The 20,322-nt window shown below is 38.2% G+C and overlaps 1 protein-coding gene across 4 annotated transcripts in view; it reads left to right on the forward strand.

The window, feature by feature from the left end:
- THADA (THADA armadillo repeat containing) overlaps nucleotides 1-20,322 on the forward strand; it is a 323,565-nt gene that overhangs the window by 90,755 nt on the left and 212,488 nt on the right. For all 4 annotated transcript variants that reach the window (XM_021701170.2, XM_021701169.2, XM_021701171.2 and 1 more), the window contains one exon: nucleotides 5,860-5,951. In XM_021701170.2, coding sequence (XP_021556845.1) covers nucleotides 5,860-5,951 — 92 coding nt within the window. The remainder of the gene's footprint in view (nucleotides 1-5,859; nucleotides 5,952-20,322) is intronic.

The following is a 20,322-nucleotide window of genomic DNA, read 5'->3' on the forward strand; positions in this document are numbered from 1 at the left end:
CCTAAGCAGATGCAGAAATCCAAACACCATTTCATGTTGTAAATGCTCAATAAACTAGGAATGGAAGGGGACTTTCTCAACCTGACAAAGGGTATCAATGGAAAACCTGTAGCTCATAACATACTAACGGTGAGAGACTGAAAGCTTTCCTACTAAAATCAGGAATAGGACAAGGATATCAACTCTTGCCATATCTATTCAACATTGTAGGTAGGTCAATTAGGCGAGAATAAGAAATAAAAATCAACCAAATTGGAAAGGAAGATGCAAAGCTTATCTATTTTTCAATGACAGTCTCCTTATAGAAAATCTTGAGGAACACACACTCACACACATACAAGACCATTAAATAATTAATTAATCATTAACAAACAAGTTCATCAAGGTTGTAGGATATGATTAATATATAAAAATCAATTGTATTTTTATACACTAGCAATGAACAATCTACAAGTGAAATTAAGAAAACAATTCCATTTATAATAGCATCAAAAGGAATAAAATACTTAGGAATACATTTAACAAAAGAAATGGAAGACTTGTTGTTTTTTTTTTTTTTAAGATTTTTTTTTTATTATTTATTTGACAGAGAGAGAGACACAGCGAGAAAGGGAACACCAGCAGGGGGAGTGGGAGAGGGAGAAGCAGGCTTCCTGCGGAGCAGGGAGCCCGATGCGGGGCTCGATCCCAGGACTCTGGGACCATGACCTGGGCCGAAGGCAGACGCTTAACGACTGAGCCACCCAGGTGCCCCGAAATGGAAGACTTGTATGCTGAAAATGACAGAATATTTTTGAAAGGAATTGAAGAACACTTAAATAAGTGGAAAGATACTTCATGTTCCTGGACTGGAAGACTTCATTAATACTGTTAAGATGGCAGTACTCCCCAAATTGATCTACAGATTCAATATAGTGTCTATTAAAATCCCATCTGAATTTTTTGCAGAAATTGACAAAGTGATTATAAAATTCAGATGAAAATGCAAGGGACTCAGACTAGCCAAAACAATCTTGAAAAAAAAAAGAGGATTCACATGCTCAGGTTTCAAAACTTGCAACAAAGGCAACAGTAGTCAAGATAGCGTGGTACTAGCATTAGGATAGACATTTATAAATCAATGGAACAGAATTAAGTGTCCAGAAGTAAAACCTAACATTTAGTAAAAAAAGACAATTCAGTGGGGGAAAGAACAGTCTGTTCAGCAAATGGTACAGGGACAACTGGATATACCACATGCAGAAGACTCAGCTTGCTTCCTGTCTTACACCATATTAAAAAATTAACTCAAAATGGATCAGACTCCTAAATGTAAAAGCTAAAATGGTGAAACTTTTAGGAGAAGATATTAACTGTCAATCTTTGTGACCTTGGATTAGGTAACACTTTCTTAGATATGACACCTAGAGCACAAGCAGCAAAAGAAAAATGATAAATTAGACTTGATCAACATTTAAAATGTGTGTGTTTCAAAGGATACCATCAAGAAAATGAAAATACAGGGGCGCCTGGGTGGCTCAGTCGGTTAAGCGACTGCCTTCGGCTCAGGTCATGATCCTGGAGTCCCGGGATCGAGTCCCGCATCGGGCTCCCTGCTCAGCGGGGGGGTCTGCCTCTCCCTCTGACCCTCTTCCCTCTCGTGCTTTCTGTCTCTCATTCTCTCTCTCAAATAAATAAATAAAATCTTTAAAAAAAAAAAAGAAAATGAAAATACAACTGATAGAATGGGGAAAAATATTTGCAAATCATGTATCTGATATTTGGCTACTCTATAAAATATATAAAGAACTCTTTTTTTTTTTTTTTTTTTTTTAAGTAGTCTTCATGCTGGGGGCTTGAACTCAGGAGCCTGAGATCAAGACCTGAGCTGATGAGATCAAGAGTTGGATGCCCAACCAACAAAGCCACCAGATGCCCCAGAATATATAAAGAATACTTAAAACTCAGAAAAAATATGGCAACCCGGTGAAAAAATGGACAAAGAACCTGAAATTATTTCTCCAGGAAAGATACGTGAATGTACAATAAGCACATGAAAAAATGCTTAACGTCATTAATCAGTAGGGAAATGCAAATCAAAACCATAATGAGATACCGTTTCACATCCATTTAGAATAGTTATAATCAAAAAGATGGACAATAACAATTATTGGGGAGCATTTAGAGAATTGGTGAAATCGGAATCCTCATACATTGCTGGTGCAAATGTAAAATGGTACCACGACTTTGGCAGGTCCTCGAAAGGTTAATGTACAGTCACTGTTACCAGTGGGAGAGTCTTCATTATGTGAATGGAGGTCTTGGTTCTTGGATTCCCCATGAAAGAATTGTGTGAGGATCCACACTCGAATCAAGACAGCCAGAAGGAAAGTAGCAGGCACAAAGCAGTTTATCAAGGACAATTACACTCTCAAGGTGGGCGAGTGGGCAGGCCCAGAGGTGGCAACTATACCGGAGTTAGGGGTATCTTTTCTTTTTATGTTTGCATAGGTTGTGGGTCATAACTAGGGCAGTCTTCGACTTAGGTTGTTTCTAATCATCTAAGGGACTCCTACTGGTTGGGAGGCGGAGTTTTTGACCCTGCAAGGTTCTTGCCAGAACTGTCATGGCCATCTTCTGCCATGGGGGTAAGTCAGGGGTGGGTTGAAGAAACCACAATGTGAATATATTATAATGAAGCTATAGGTTACCCTGGGGGCAGAGATTGAAGAGGAGAGTGCATGTTCTGTACCTGTGACTCTTGGTCTGTCAGTGTTGGAAGCTGTGAGGCCAGGATGTTAAAAGCCACAAAGTCAGGATGTCGTGCCCCAAGCTTCTAATGTGTCACCTATTTATCACCACCTTTGCCTCCAGCTCATGTCTGACTGTTTACTCTATCATTACCATATGACCCAGCAATACCATTTCTACCTATATACCCAAAAGAAATGACACATTCACACAAAAACTTGTGAGTGTTCATAGCATCATTATCCATACTAGCCCCCAAATGGGAATAACCCAGATGTCCATCAAATGATGAGTAGATTTAAAAAATATGGTATATCCATGCAATGGCATATTATTTGGTTATGAAAAGGAATGTCATACTGATACATGCTACAACATGGGTGAACCTTGAGAACAGCTAAGTGAAGGAAGCCAGACAAAAAAGCCTGCATATTGCATGATCCCACGAGTATGAAATGTCCAGAATAGGCAAGTCCATAGAGACAGAAAGTAGATTAGTGCTTGCCTAGTGGGGAAGGATGCGTAATGACTAGTAATGTGTATAGGGTTTCATTTTGGAGTGAGGAAAATATTGTGGCATTAGGTGGTGGTAGTTTCCTACTTTGTGAATATAGTAAAAACCACTGAATAGTACCCTTTAACATGGCAAATTTTATGGTATGTGAATTTTATCTCAAGAAAAGGAAAATTAATTTTCTTTAATGTCTTAAAAGGTCATTATTTGGTGATCTTTGGGGGCTGCTGTGGCATTAACTCATTCTGCAAACTGGTAAATTTATGGAAATGATTCTGTAGTAATCCAGTAACAGGGTAACTTCTGAAAATTGTAACTAATTAATGGTAGAATATCACCATGTTGCTACACCTACTAGAATAGGCAATGATGATTGTTGGCAGCTAATGAGGGAATGTGATACTGAATGGATCAGACTACTACTATTGGAACCCTCAGATCTATCTTAATATTACTGAAAGACTGTCTCCTGCCTCCAGCTTATTGAATCAGACAAGGGATTTTCTCCCTGGGGGTTCCCATTCACTTCGTCTCCCGGAACTCCTATTTTAGCTTGACTGCATCTGGCAGCCTTTGTTAGAAAGTTTGGTTTAGGGCAGGATGGGATTTGTGCTTCTATTTTTCTTTTTTGTTTTTTGTGTGATTCCTGAGAGGAGACAGGTTTTATATGACTTTACCAAGTCATCTTAAACCCAAGAGTCTTTGGGCACTAAGTCAATAGACCAGGTGAGAGATAATCAAGATCTGAGCTAGGGCAGAGGCCATGTTGATAGTGTAACAGGACAGATTGATTTGTTGCCTGGGGATATTAGTCAGGGCATATAGTAGGGGCTTCATTAATGTTTGTTGACTGTGGAATGAACATAAGTGAATTTGTCCAATTTTAGGGTTTCATTGCAATATTGGTATGAATTATGCCACTTTGGTATGAATTGTAGTCCACTCCTAGAGTTACCATGCATGAATTGAGTCAGTCTTGGGCTTCTGGAGGAGAGGTTGCAAACTGGTGGTTGATAGGTCGAATCTAGCCTGCAGCTGTGTTTTATTTGGCCTCCTTGATGTTTTGGGTTTTTTTCCTTTAATTTATTGTCAACATTTCAAAATAGTAAGATTTCACATAAAAACTGGGTTTTCTGGCTTCTCTCGAGAAGGCAGATCTGGCAACACTGGGCTTACCTTCCCTCGTGCAACTCAGCTGAAGCTGAATAGTGACTGCATTAGACCCAGGCCTGCACTGCCCCCGCACTCACTGCCCCCTGTGGGCATTTGAGTTTGTGACCCGTGCTGCAGGTTTCAGGCGGCTGTTCTATAAATCTTACATTGTTACTTTTAATTACCTTTCTTCCTATATTAATAGCTGTTTAAACATACCATGTGATTATGACACCTATCTCATTAGAAAATAAGTTCTGTGTTGGCCGTAAGTGTGTCTTCTAGATATTCTCCGTGATGCTGGTATCATGCCTTATACACTGTAGGGGAGTTCTTATTTATACATCTCTGCTCTGATTTGGCAAGGTAATCGAGGAAGCCCAGTCAGTATACCATGGCACTCAGGACATTTTTATGATCCAACAAAACATCTTGACACATTGGTTTGGAAATAGGTATCTCTGTTATTTTTTTAAAAAAGATTTTATTTATTTATTTGTCAGAGAGAGAGAGAGAGAGAGCATGAGCAGGGGGAGAGGCAGAGGGAGAGGGAGAAGCAGGCTCCCACTGAGCAAGGAGCCTGATGCGGACTCAATCCCAGGACCCCGGATCATGACATGAGCTGAAGGCAGACGCTTAAGGGACTGAGCCACCCAGGTGTCCCTGTTATTATAATTTTGAAAAAATGACTTGTATTTACTAAAGATAATTCCCTCCTCTTATTTTTTTTTTTTTCTTAAAGATTTTATTTATTTGACAGAGAGAGAGATAGCGAGAGCAGGAACACGAGCAGGGGGAGTGGGAGAGGGAGAAGCAGGCTTCCTGCCGAGCAGGGAGCCCAAAGCTGGGATCATGACCTGAGCTGAAGGCAGACACCTAACGACTGAGCCACCCAGGCGCCCCTCCCTCCTCTTATTTTTATTAGCCAGTTGTCTCAGATGATTATAGGGTTAAAATTTATTAAGTTACTCCATTGTGGGGTTAATAAACAACATTTTGGATAATAAGTATTTTCTTGACCATATTAATTAATGTGGATTGAGTTACATCTTATAAATTTATATTTCCCATAGGTAAATGATTACAGAAAAGAAGTGGAAAGAGCTGAGCTCTTTACTGGGTTAGTCAGAAACAATATAGGAAAATGAATTAAAAAAAAATATATGTGTTATTTGATGATACAAGTACAAAGAAATAAAATAATTGGTGGTAATGGTAGAAGTATAGGAAAGAGCTGTGTTGTGTGCATGTGGTTGGATTATAGAGCTTAGTGTAAGAGGAAGTCATTGAGTCAGTTACTATACAGTTTTTGAAAATTATTTCATGAACACAAACCATATTTGCTTTAGCCCCACATTAGCCAATTGGGTAAGGACTTTGAATGTCAAGTTTGAACATTGTAAATGTTGGTTTCATGCCATGTATATTTCTTAACCCTTATTGTGCGTTTATTTTTACATTAGGTGAGAAATTCATCCACACTTCTTTTTAGTACCTTGATCACAAGAATATTTGGAGTTAAAAGGGGAAAGGATGAACTCTCCAAAAAAAATAGGTAAGCTTCATCTAATGCTAACTTTACTTTTTACAAAATATTGTCCTGGCCAAAAATAATTTTTGGAAATTTGCTTACTTTTATAGATTCATCTAGAGCATAAAACTATTAAAATGCTATAGTAAATTAACTTAGGCTGCCAAATTCTAAGCTCTTCGGCAAAAATACCTACTGTTTAAAAGTGGACCTTTCAAAGCAACAAAAATACAGCAAGGTAGCAAGGGCTGAAATAGTGAGCTTGTTTCTCGGTGCAAGAGCTGAAGTTTTTTTTTTTTTTTTCTTTGCATCTTCAGGTATTCCTGAAATGTCCTAAGTTGCTTTTTCTTGATATGTTAACCAAGTACTAGCTTGTGTAGTATCTTTGCTTTTTTGCGTTAAACTCTGTAGCCAAGGGGAGCAGTTACAGATAGATGTTGGCCACATGGAATAAACAATGCTTTTTTACTTTTAGGTCTTCAGTGTTACGGTTTTTCTTTAAGATGTTTTCCTTTTAAGATTTTTTTTTTCAATGTCTGGAAGGAAACTTATTGAAACAGTTTAATGATGGGTAATTTTTAGATATAATGTACAAGTTCCGTTTGTTGGTTTTTAAAGAAAAGTTTTGAATAGTTGTTTCTTCAGCACTTGGGAGGATTTGATGGTAGTCCAGTGGCCAAGTGCTGACACTAGATGTCACTGTCGCTGCATGTTTAATTACATTCTTTACTTAATTTAGGATCCAATTAGGCCCAGTACTTCTCTTAATGATCTATAGATAAACTAAGGCCCTATTCCTTCTCCTACCTAAAAAGGCTTATTATCACAATTTTTAATTTAGGTTTTAAGCTGTTACTTGTTAAAATATTTTCTTGTGATGGAAGTGAGTTTTAGGAATTAGAAAATGTCATGGAATAATTTTATGATGCACTGTTGATAATTCTAATGAAACTACTGATAGTTCTGAATTGTCATTTAAATTGCTACTTATCACCCTATGAAATTCAACAAATATTTAAAAAGAAAGTAACTGGCTATAAGTATGAATCCCCTGAATGTAATCAGGAAATACTGGAGAGTTGTTGTTTTAATCAAGTTTTATTTTTAAAATAATGCTAACATTCCTTTGAAAGGATGATTACGATTTTTACTATTAGCCAGTTTCTAAAGAAGTTCTTCCTCTCAGTAGTTTGAAATCACTAATATTTGTTTCTCCTTAGCTTTCTTTATTTTGTTAGTAATTCTAAAAAGTATTAAGGTTTAAAACAGTTTGGTCATGTTATAAGGCCATGATAAATAATGGCATAAATAAAATATGAGATAATTAACAGTGAAATTAATGTTTAAAACTGAACGTGACAGTGTAGAAATGCTTTTTTCCCTTTTACTTTTTATAAAGTGAGTGATTCTCAGATGTGTATACAGATTTTACTATGTATAGGAGAAAATCATCAGATTCATTCCATCTAGGTTACATCTGAAGGAGGGCGGAAGAATAACACAATGAAACCACCCTGCTTTAATCGTTTTGCCAAAGGCATGCTGATGGGAGCCACCATTATAAATTCATTATTCTTAAATAGGGAAGGTTACAAAATATGTAACTTTCCTAGAAAGAGGGAAATGGAATATTCATATAATTGTTTTAAGTGAACTTGGAAGGTGAAATGAGGGAATTAAGAAATTAATAATTTTTTTAAATGTGATGAACGTTCTTGGTAGGAAAGAGTCTTTATTTTAATAATCTGAAGATTGGTCTATATCATTATGTATACAAGGCTTCTGTTCTCTGTAAGAGTATATTTCTTGGAAGCATCCACTAGATTTGCTCTGCAAAACCTTTAGTGTCTTAAATTAGCTGTTATTTGTAGTGGTTATTCTAGTTGTAGTTTGTTTAATTATGTCACTTTTTGTTGAAATGTTTATAACCCTGTTCTCTACAATATTAACTCCCTGAGGGCAGAACCTTTCCCATCTATTCTGTATATGTATAATGGGCACTTTAAGAATGCTAGTAATAATGATGTCTCGTTGGTTGGTTAGTCAACCATCGAATAATGACACTCAGCTGATGAGACCTCACAGGCCAGTTAAGTCTACTTTCATAGCCACAGATTGTTCTGCACACCGTCTTGCAAATGTGTGCTCTTGGTCAGAAGGGAACTGGTCATAAAAGGAACATCTGCCTTTTCCCATCTAGTGGGAAAAAAATAGCTATCCTGGAGTAAACAGACTTGGTTTCTAGGCATTTTGCTGCTGCTAGAGATGACCTTAATAGACTCCCTTATCCTCTTTGTACTTCAGTTTCTCCATCTATGTAACAGGCATAATAAAATCCGTGCTCTGTTCTCGTAGAGCTATGGTGGGGATAAAACAAATGATTAACTGTTCATTTTCTTTTAAAATGTTGGAAGTCACGGTCCTGGGTGGCTGTCAGTTAAGTGTCTGACTCTTGATTTCAGTTCAGGTCATGATCTCAGGGTCCTGAAATCGAGCCCCGGGTGGGGCTCCGAGCTCAGCACGGAGTCTGCTCGTCCCCCTCCCTCTGCTCCTCCCCTGCTGCACACGGGCTCGCTCTCAAATAAATAAATGAATAAAATCTTAAAAAATAAATAAAATGTTGGGAGTCCTACACAATTAGAGTTTGCTTTTTTTCTGTTACCACTTCTATTAAGGTGCTCATCCCATCATCTTAGAGTTACACTGAAATTTTTGAGGACAGAGTCCGTGTGTAACCCATTTGTATACCTGGTACCTACCGTACGTGTGGCATAAAATAGGCACACAGAAATAGTTCCTGAAAGAGCAAGTAAATTTTGTTACTAGAGGAGAGAGAAGAAATCTGGTTTCTATTCCCTGCGTTTGTTGCCATATAGCCACGATAACCAACTGAGACAAATTAGTTAACCTCTCTGGGCCTTGGTTTTCTCCTCTAAGATAAGAGATCTGGACCATCCTGGAGGTCTCTTATTTTTGCAAAATACTAAGCTAAGGCTTTATGTAATTGTTACTAAAATTGTGGGTTTGGTAAACCGCTCTATTCCCAGTTCCTAAAACAGTACCTGCCTTGTAGTATGGACAAGAAGTTCCCTTTTCATATGTAAAGAAGGGAGCAGGAGGTTCTGCATCCCCATTTAGAAGTATGTAGAGTGCTGCACTGGTGATGGTTGGACTCTAGAGCTCCTTAGTCTTGTTCTAGATGTGTTCCTTGGATTACGAAGAATGAGAAAACTTAAGTTTCACTTGGTTTTTTGAAATAAGGTTACAACATTTTAATTTGCTAAATCTCTTTTCCTTTCCCTTTATTACCCCCTGGCTGACTTGGCCTGACAGAATGAATCTTTGATCCCACGTAGAAGCAGAGTCTGCACAGCTCTGTGATCTGGGGCGTGTGCTGGGCTTTCCAAAGTGGCCTCTCTCTGCAGTGTTGTGAGTGGGCGCCCCCTGAGAGTTCCTCCTTCCTTACCGGACAGGAGCTAAACCAATGTGATCTTTAACTCTAGGCCTTTCTCTTTAGCCGCTGCGGGTATTAACCTTCAACTATTCTAGTTTCAGGTAAATGACAAATGTCAATATATAGCAGTCTGAAAACTTTATTTTAGATTTTGCCAAAGCTTCATTTTGGTCCTCAGTATAGAGAGTATTCTATAGCTCCTGCTTTCTCTATTTTATTTTATTTTGTTTTGCTTTGTTTTATTGTATTTATTTATTTGAGAGGGAGAGAGTGAGAGAGTGTGTGCACACACGCATGCGAGTGGGAGAAGGGGCAGAGGGAGAGAGAGATTCTTAAGCCCTGGACACAGGGCTCCATCTCAGGACGCTGAGTTCATGACCTAAGCCAAATTCAAGAGTCAGACGCTTAACCACTTGAGCTACCCAGGTGCCCCTCTCTCTTCATTTTAAATCAGTTAGTCAGCCAATGAGAATTTGTAAGCATGTGTCATGAACTCATGATTGACACAATAGAGGAGTACACGAGAAATATAAAACTTGGACCTCGCTCAAGGAGCTTACATTATAGCTAAGGGAACAAAAATTGTTGTATGCAAAAGATACGAGTAAAAGACAATTTATAATAAGTGGCTGCACAGTGTGCCATGAGTAATAGATGCACTAGAAAATCATTAATGGGAGAGTTGCATGGACTCTTTGGGGGAAGTACTGTTTCTTATAAAGCTTTGGGAATGAGTAAATTTGGGGTACATGGAAACAGGTAGGTTGAAAGATGGAACAATAGAATAATCTTGTTTTTTGTGTTGTTAGGTTATAATAATCTCTATTCTGTCTCGTTAGAGAAAGCTCATATTTAAATTGATAGATTGGGATGGTTTAGCACAATTTAAGAAAAATACACTTATAAAAGCATCACCAGGTCCAAGTAAAATTATTTCTAATGACTGCATTGAGAGATGTTGAATTGTATTTATTTTACTTTCCTGGGTGTAAACTACAGATAATTATTTTAGTTATTTTCTCCCAGTGTCTTAGTTGTATAGGCCTAGAAGGATCCTCCGAGGGGCATCTGATCTGGTCCAGCCTCTGCTTATAGATAAAATTTGAAGCAGTTTCCAGACAAACTGGCTTCTCTCCTGTTCTTCATGTTTTCTAGGAAAAGAGATTCCACAAGTTTCTGTGGTTACCCACTCCATTGTTTAGGAAATAATTGGATTCTCAAAACTGAAATTGAGAGCTGTAGGGCAATTGGGTTTTTATATTTTAGAGAATGTAATTATTAGAATTCAGAATAGCTTATTTGCTTTGAACTATATAATAGTTTGCAGCAAGCGCTTATTTGGCCAAACTGAAAATCAGAATTTTCTTTGACTGTGGCCAGGATAATCTTAACATCCTCAGACCCAAAGGATTCTCATTTTCTCCATTTAAAAAGCATTTATTGTGTGTTTACTCTGGGCCAGGCCCTCTGCTGGGCACTGAGATCCAAAGATGAATCAGACTTGTGCTTGGCGCTGGGGAAACCTGACAGTCTCATGAAGAATACCTGCGGTTATCTGCTGCACTATAGTCTCTGTTCCATGGGTGCAGAAGGAAGGGGGTAGCATATCTTCAATGCCTGTGTGTGTGCTTGGCATAGCTAGACCCTCCTTTGTGGGTGTCTAATTTAGCCTCCACAACAGCCCTGCAAACTGGATAGTAATCCATATTTCACAGAGAAGTAAACTAAGGTTAGTCGGTTAGATGTAGTTATTTGCCCGAGGCCGGCCAGCCAGAAAGTGGCAGAACTAGAACACAAGTCAAGTCGTTTGCAGAGTGCATACGGATTTACACACCAATGCACATAGCCCTTCATGATCAGTGAGTCACCTTTTTAGAGTCTGGCTTTAGGTTTTACATTGTCATTGTGGGAAGTGAGCTACTTTGCCTAAGGTCTCAGTGTAGAGTAAGAATCTCCCATCTCCCATGTGGCCTGTTGATTTTAGGAGGAAAGGTAGGAGGGGGCCAATGAAGAAGTTTGTTTTGAGGTGACTGTGAGACCCTTTCTGTGGGTGGCGGAAGACTTTGTGTGCCTTGGTCCCATGGATATTCTCTTCCTAGGGAACCTCACACTCTGTTTTCACGCAGACAGAGGTGAGGGAGGAGCAGGTCACAAGGCTTCTAATGTCTTACTATAGCATCAGGAATGTAGAAATCTTAGTTTTCTGGTTGGCGAGTAGGGGATGAATTAAATTACCTCAATAGGCTATCTGTGTGGCCAGTAAGACATTTACCACTTGTGTTTGATGATAGTTTAGTGCTGCAGGGAGAAGATTTGGGGGTTTTGTGATGATGATTCTTGTCTAAGGTATGATGTCTTCTAGGCTTAACCTAATGTTTTACAAGTCTGTGCTTATATTTTTCATTCGTATCTTTAACAAAAACGATAGGGGCGCCTGGGTAGCTCAGTCGGTTAAGTGTCTGCCTTTCGCTGTGCTGGGTTGGGCAACCTGCTCCGTGCGGAGTCTGCTTCTCCCTCTGCCTCTGCCCCTCCCACCTGCCCCCCCACCCCCCACGCTCAAGCTAGCTCTCTCTCTCTCATGCGCTCTCTCAAATAAATAAATAAATAAAATATTTTAAAAAATGATAGCTGTTACTAGCTTTTATCTTTGAGAGGACCTAAGGTGAAAATTGAGGTGTGGAAAAGTTGAGCGATTTGCTGAAGGTCACACAGGTAGTGCCGGAAATGAATTTAATGATTACGTTTAGCTCACAGTAAGCTCAACAAGAACATTTTTTAAAAACCAGCTGGTTATTTATAAGTGGAGTTTCTATTGGCAACAGTAATACTAGTTGGGATTCAAGTAATTTGAAATTAAATTAAGAGCCCCAGTGTTTTGATATGGTCTGGAGGTGTCATTCATGCATTTTCCACAGTTGTTCAAGAACATTCAGTCTGGTTCTTTAGGCCAAGTTGATAAATGAGTATTTTTGGAGACTGAGAAGTAAAGGACAAGTCTTGTGTAACCCTTGTTGAGAAGTCCTTAAAATCAGAATTAAGTCTATACCGACACTTTGGCCTACTGGAGAGTTTCAGGTTTCAAGTTTTTGTTCATTCTTAGGTTCATGGATCATAGGTAGGAAACCACAAATAAAAATTTTAACCAAAAAGGAGCTCTTAAAAAGAAATATGTTCATGAACTTGAAGTGGAATTAGTCATTGTGTTCTTAAATGCTGACTCTTGCGTGGACCAAGTAATCTTTGTTCCTAAGTACTGCTTCAGGCCATTGCCTTCTTTAATAACTAAGGCATTGTTGCTTTAGTTTGAGCATGTTCTATGGAATTTTGGCAATGCATGCATCCTCTCTCTGCATCTTAGTAAAAGCATGAGTAAATATTTTTTCTTAGCTTTGGTATTTTTGTAGCTTACATTTTATATGAACCAGACTAATATAATATAATACCAGGATTACATAATTTAAGATGTCAGGATTGCTTCCAGGACTATGAGATAAAGTCTTCCTTTATCAGGGGGTTTACAAGCAGTATTTGTTGCTCATTCAATACCTGTAGAGAAATACCACAGAGCTATTTTCCAAATGAGAAAATGGAGTCAAAGAGGTTAAAGCCAGAGGGGATAGTTTCTTTAGAACTTGGATAACATTTTTTCTTTATTCAGAGCTTGGTCTTTATAACTGCTGATTTTAGTAATGTATAGGATTAGAAATGCCAGGAATTTCCAGTTACTCTTGTTACACACCAAATTTTTTAATATAATGAATAAAATTTTGTCATTGAATACTTATTATTGTACCTTGGCACTCTAATATATACAGAAGTAGTTTATAACACAGTCTCGGATTCCAAGGAGTTCATAATTTATTGAGAGATAAGACCAACATGAACTAATTTAGGAAAAATGAGTATCAAACTCTCTATGCTATCTGGGGGTAGGGGATCAGAGGGGGATGAGGTTGGGCTCCACGCAGGAATCAGGGCTTAATCTACACTTGAAAGAATGGGCAAGATTTGGACGGGTGGAGAGGAGGATGTGATGGAAATTCTCATTCATTCATTCTTGGAGCAAGGATTCATTGACCACCTATTCTTTTTTTTTTTTTAAAGATTTTATTTATTTATTTGAGAGAGAGAGAGAATGAGAGAGCACATGAGAGGGGGGAGGGTCAGAGGGAGAAGCAGGCCCCCTGCTGAGCAGGGAGCCCGATGCGGGACTCCATCCCGGGACTCCAGGATCATGACCTGAGCCGAAGGCAGTCGCTTAACCAACTGAGCCACCCAGGCGCCCTTGACCACCTATTCTGTTGTAAGCATTATACTAGGTTTTGGGGCTATATCAATGAGTATAACAGATATGCCAGGGAGGCTAGTTTGAATGATACATAACATTAGGAATCACTTAGAAGTTTTTGTATTGTAGTATCCCATAATAAAAGCATTGTTTTTGGAATCATTTGAGAAGAGATTACATTCTGTGTCCCTGGCAGGTGGGATTGGAGAATATGATGCAAAACCCTGGAAGAGAGTTACTTAAAAATAACTTGTAGTCTCTGTAGATTGTTAAAGCATAGTTCTAGCTTGGTGTGGTTATTTTGGCATTTATTCTTTTTGTTACTTCTAAATGAGTAGTGGCCATATTAGAAGGGAATATATCTTACGTTTTAAAGATTACTAATTTCCTCAAGACACTGAAAGATATTTGGTGAAAAATAGATTCTAGAGTCAAGTAAGTTTCAGAAACATTGAATTAAATAAAAATTGTTTTATGACAGAATTTCTCAGGACAGTTCATATGCTATATTTTATAAATCTTCAAAAGTGTGATATAACATGCAGTATTTCCCCAAATTATTTGACCATGGAAAACTCTCTCTCTCTCTCTCTCTCTGTCTTTTTAAAAAGATTTATTTTTTTTATTTGAGAGAGGGATTGGGCAGAAGGAGAGGGAGAGAGTATCTCAAGTGACTCCGAGCTGAGCTTGGAGCCCAACAGAGGGCTTGATCTCATGATCCCAAGATCATGACCCAAGCCGAAGCCGAGAGTCAGACGCTTAACCCACTGAGCCACCAAGGTGTCCCTCTCTCTCTTTTAAAGAACATCTATTACCATCTTGTGTTCTATCCGACATAGTTAAGGGTGACTCCTGTGGGGTAACTGATAAAGGCAGGTGGAAGGCATGTTTCTGATCGTTAGGAGCAGCACCATCTGTGAGAAAGGAAAATACTCATTTCAGATATATCGGCAGAAACAGAAAAAATTAGTTTTAGTTGCAGTTAAATATATACTATAAATTATCCCAAGTTATCACATAAAAATTCAAAATAGCATCGTAACATATAGTAGGTAGTGAATAAATATGAATGAATGGAAATTTCATAATCTTAGACTGTTTCAAGTCTTATGATATTTAAAGTGCCTCTTCAGGAGAAAGACCTTTATATTCTACAAGAGAATCTTCTACCATTTTGTCAGAAGATGTCCATTTTCCCAAATCACTGGTATGAAGATGAGGTCAATTCCAAACCATTGGAGTGTGTGATGTATGTGTGTGATGTGTGTGTGTGTGTGTGTGTGTGTGTGTGTGTGTGTGTGTAGGGAGGGCAGATAGGGTGAGGGGAACAGAATAGTAACCAGCTTTGAAATATAATAGGTAAGGCTTTAGGATCTACTCGTGTAACTGAGTTTTCTACCTTTGGACTGTACGTCTTTCTAGTAAATTAAGCAGCATATTCTGTTGCCCTTCATCTCCCAAATTACAGATCCATTTGTTAATATTTAAACAGAGACTTAAAATAATTCAGACTTGTAGCAGTTAGAATGCTTTTGACTGTAAGTAACAGAAAACTGGAATCAAAATTTAAAGAATAAAGAGAAGTTATTATTTCACATATAACCAAGAAGTTTTAAGGGGGATTGATTCATTCTAGGTTGGTAACATCATCAAAGACCCAGGGTTTGTTTTGTTTTGTTTTGTTTCATTTTTCTGCTGTGTCATCCTTGATGTGATGACATTGGCCCCAGGCAAGCTTCCTTCATGGTTGCAAGATGGCTGCAGTGCCAGCCATCACATCTAGATGCAACAGTGTCTAGGCAAAATATCCGGTGGCCTTGTGCCTCTCTGTTTTTAAATGTGACAACACCACCTCCTATATGTTCACATGCTCTCAGTCCCACACCCTGCAGACTTCCCTTTACATCTTTTTGGCCAGAGTTAACATCATAGCATGCCCCAACTTATCCCTGACAAGGGAAATGGTACACCATAATTATCTTAGACTAATCAGGATTCTCCAGTTGGGTTTGGGGTTGGTGCCAGTCTTCCCTAAAGCATATCAGAGCATATTCAGCATACTCAGAGAAGGGTATATACCAAACCAAACTCAAATACTGTTAAAAGGAAAGATGGGGTAGGGAAATGAATTTTTAGTAGGCAACTAAGGAAGTCTGCTGCTACATTCTTCTAGGCTATTTCAAAAGCTTTGAAAATGTTTTCATTAAGAACAACGGCTTAATAGGAAGATAAGTAGTATATGTAGTATTTTAGCTTAATAGGAAAATGTGTTTTTTTTTTCTTTATTTATGCAATTCCTTCATGTAATTTTGAAAAGATATGAAGTAGTACAAGTGTGTCTGGCTATGTGGTTATATATAATTCATCACTGTAAGCAAGCTTGCATTATAAAAATTTTACTCAAGAACAAGGTATATGTCTCTACACATGAAAAAAGTTTTGTAGAGCATTAGAATAGAGATTCCAAATAAAATATAATCAACTTCTAAGTCAGAAAATGCTACTCTGCAATGTGAAATGTCTCCCTGGTTCATGGCTAATCTCTAACAAGCTGACAGAATGCTAACACTGTTTTTTATTAGGAACTCGAATTCATTTTGGAATTTGACCTCTATATTACAACATTGATGTTGTTATTGTGAGGCCAAACGGAGTGAAGTCAAATGATCTTTCTAAATTTATTGGAATTGGTACTTAATTATTTTCATTTATTAACCAAAAATCCCTATTTCATTAAATCACGTGTTATATTTTGATGTACTGTTTTGGCCTCTGAAGTCAAATTCGGCTGTTTGTTTTGAACAGTCTCACTTTCTCTATCTGCCGAGTTTCTTTCTTTTCTCTCCTCCAAACTTACTGTTTTGCTCTGTACAAACTGCCTCTGTAGGAGTGGACCATGAGGCTGTCTGGGTCAGGGCAAACCAGTTGGGCTGGATGGAAGATGGAGTCAGACTAGCTACGTTTGATGAGGATCATTAAGTCTGATTCATTTGCTGAATCTTGGAGGTCTAGAGTTTTCTATTTTTTAAGCAAAATTCTAGAGCCATCCATTGCTTTGAGTACATCTTTGTCTTTCTTGTATTTATTTCTGTGATCACTCAAGCTATGGACAACTGATCTAGATACATATAAGTGGTCAGTTACACACTTCCTCCCCTTATTCACCCACTTGATGCTCTCTTTCACCCTCTGCAGTCAAAGTCCTTCTCAGCCATTGGTTCTGGCTATAATTGGTGGCCTGTTTTGGTGACCCAACATTTTTTTTTTTTCTTCATTATTTATTCAACAAAAATGCTTACTAGATTCAAGGCTCTGAGCACTGAGAGGAGTACAGACATTCATAAAATATGATCTAAATATTTGAAGAACAGTCAAAGAGATAAGACTCAACTCAACTGTAATGCAAGGTGAAAAGCCTTAAATACTGTTAACTCCCTTCCCCTCTCTCAGGGAGGAGCCTGTCTGCTCCACTCCTCCGCAGCCTCACTTCATTGCCACTGTGTGATGGCACCTCTGCGAGCTCTTCCTCATCCTCTTCAAACACGCGGCCCCTATATCCCCCTTCCCCCTCCCCTTCTCGGTTCTTCTGCCATTTAGGCAGGAACATCTCACCTGACCACTTCTTTATCTTGCTGCCTTCTTTTGTCCTATCTATATGACAATCAGTGATTCAGATCACCACATTAAACATCAAAGCAATATTGATGATCTGCCTCCCCTGTCTATATTTGGAAACGAAATTCTGTGTGCCAAAAAAAAAAAACAGTGTCACTGACATAAAATAAAGGTGGTGAGTACTCAGTGTTCCCCAGGCACACAGCCGAGGTCATCATCTCTTTTTCCTTTATGCTTTCATTAAACCAATTTTTCCATTAGCTTCAACACGTTAGGGCAATAAAGGAGAATTTCTGAGTGGCGTGTGTGCTCTCGTTTTGATTAGTTACAAATATTGCAACAGCAGAGGCTTCAGTTTTTATCATTGTGAAAGCATAATATTTCAGTGGGGAAATAGATTTATGTCTTGGGAAGAATGTATTTCAGTTGGCATATGATCATTTATCAGTTGTGGCCTTTCCACAGATAGACATTCTATTCTTAAATACTTGCTTGTTTTCAGCCCTAATTGCCTTCAGAATTGTGCTGCTGTGCCCAGCCAAACCGATTGGCTCACCCATGAAATCTGACTTCCATGGGATCCATGGCATTTGCTGTGGAGGTTTCTTTCTCTAGAAATCTCTTCCTGCTCCTACCCCTCACTAAATTGAAATGTAGTCATTTTTCAGGGTTTTGTGTATAATGTCAATCAAAGTAACATTCCTTTAATGGATAAACCATAGTTTACTTAGTCTTCCTCTTATTATTAAATACATAGTTTCCCCGCTAGGTTTTATATATATATATATTATTAATAATGGTGTGATGAGTATCTTTATTTACAAAGTGTTTTAATATGTAAGATTATTTTGTGCAGATAGATTCACCTAGGTGTAATTTCTTGGTATTAGGGTATAAGTAGTCTTCAGATTCTATTTGTGTGTTTTCAGATTTCTTGGTAAACTGATCTTGAAAAACACTTCCCATTTCACCTTCCTACTCAGGAATTTTCGCTAGCTCTCTGTTGCCTCTGATCTAAAGCCCATATCCCTTTAATTGGCCTTTCCCGTTTCGTTAAACCTTTTCCTTTTTGTTTTCACCAACTGCCTAACACTGAGCATTTACATTCCATCTAATTTTTCCACATTATAAAAAGTAGTGCAGGGAATATCCTCATGCATTTTAGCTTTGCTTGTGTTTTTGGATTAACTCTTTGGGATAAATGATCAGAAATGGAAATAGTGGGTTCAAGAATGTAAACATTCCTGAAAACTCATAGCCAGGCTTCTTTTAAATAAGAAGGTACGATTTATAAATTCATTAGCATGTGTAATCTTCTTGGTAGTGGGTATTATTAATTTCTAATGCAAATTTAAGAGAATGTGAGGGGGGAAATTACCATGTTGTTTCAATTTCTGCTGCTTTTATTAGTAGTGAGGTTAAACATTTGCCCACATAATTTGTTGGTTAATTGTATTTTCTTCAGCTTAGCTTTCAAGGCCCTATGTAATTTGGACTTGCCCTTTTCACCTTATCTCCTATTATTCAAACCCACAAATATTTATTAAACTCCTACAAACTACCAACAAGTACATATACTCCAACCAAGCTAATCTCCCTACTGTTCCTTTGAATATGTTATGATTTTCCTTTTTGTTGCTTTTGTTCCTGCTTTTTCTGCTCCAAAAGTGCCTGTCCCTTCTCTTCTACTTACAGTCTGCTGGTTTTTCCCATCCTGTGGGGTTCAGCCTGAATCTTTTTTCCTCCAAGAAGTCTTCCAAAGTCTTCCTGACCTAACTGTGGCTTCCTTGAGAGCAGGGCCTGTGACTGATGCATCTTTTTGCTCCAGTGCCTTGTAAAGGGTCTGCCTTACGTCGGGGGCAAAGAAGTGATAGATTCCGATCACTCAGAAAATGCATGTCAAGTTAGACAGGTCTAGGTTGAACTTGGGGCTCAGACTTTAGGTTGGTTACTTAGTCCCTCGAGGCTCAGTTCCTTTATCTCAGCATCATCATAAATTGGGGATAGTAACAGCACCTGTCTCCAGAGTTATTACGAGGAGTAAATGTCACAAAGCTTATAAAGGGCCTAGTGCAGTAATGCTTGGGGAGCATTTAGTGAGAATTGTCTTTAAATTAGTTGAACGATATAAATGGGTGATCCCAGCACTCATTGTGCTCCCTTTCCTTAGGACTCTCCCTGGTGTACCACAGATGGTGCGTACTCTCTTTCTTGTGTTGCTATTGCTTCTTGTGAATTAGTTATGGACTCTGAACTCAATTCCAAGTTCTGAAGGAGAGGGCTTGTCTTTTAAGTTTGTTGCATGTCCTAAAGCACCAAGTAAATACTGATGCGTTGAGTATGGTTGAGTAGCTTTGGTAGCAGTGATGAGCACCTCTTTTGCCGTCTTTAAATAGAAACTTTACTGGACCTTTACTAGGAGAAATTACTTTCTCCTAGGGCCTTTTAAGAAATGTTTAGTTTTGCTGCTTGTTCAGCCAAATGGAGTTAGTTATTCGGTAGAAAATGGTAAAAATATCCAAATAATACCACCGGATTTCACTTTTCCATATAGTGTCTCAAAGTGTTGCATTCATTAGTATTTGTGAGAAACCTATGGTTAATACCACAAGAAGTCATAAACTAAACCACATTTTTCCCCTTTTTAACTTTTACATGACTTGGATTAACAACAGTGTTAGTCCCTAATTTACACCTGGGATTTCCAAACCTTCTCAAAAAGCTGTAACAATGATTCATATTTAGTCACCATGTGACTGGGTTATTTTCATTTATTGAAAACATAAACAACAAAAAAATAGCCTGGATAAAGATCTCCATGTATTTTAACTAGTGACAGATGCTATGATCAGAATTTCTACTTAAGTCAGGCATTTTTGACATACACCTCAAGCCTCGCAATTAAGCTTTATGCCTTTCCAAACATAACAGTTAACCAATAAACCAAAATATCAGCCTGGTCTGGCTTAGCTCAGCGGTCTTTTGATTTCTTCCAGTCTGTTTGATGTGGAGGCTTATTGAGATTTATCTACTGAGCT

The sequence above is a fragment of the Neomonachus schauinslandi genome, chromosome 10, assembly GCF_002201575.2.
Source record: "Neomonachus schauinslandi chromosome 10, ASM220157v2, whole genome shotgun sequence".
Classification (NCBI taxonomy): Eukaryota; Metazoa; Chordata; class Mammalia; order Carnivora; family Phocidae; genus Neomonachus; species Neomonachus schauinslandi.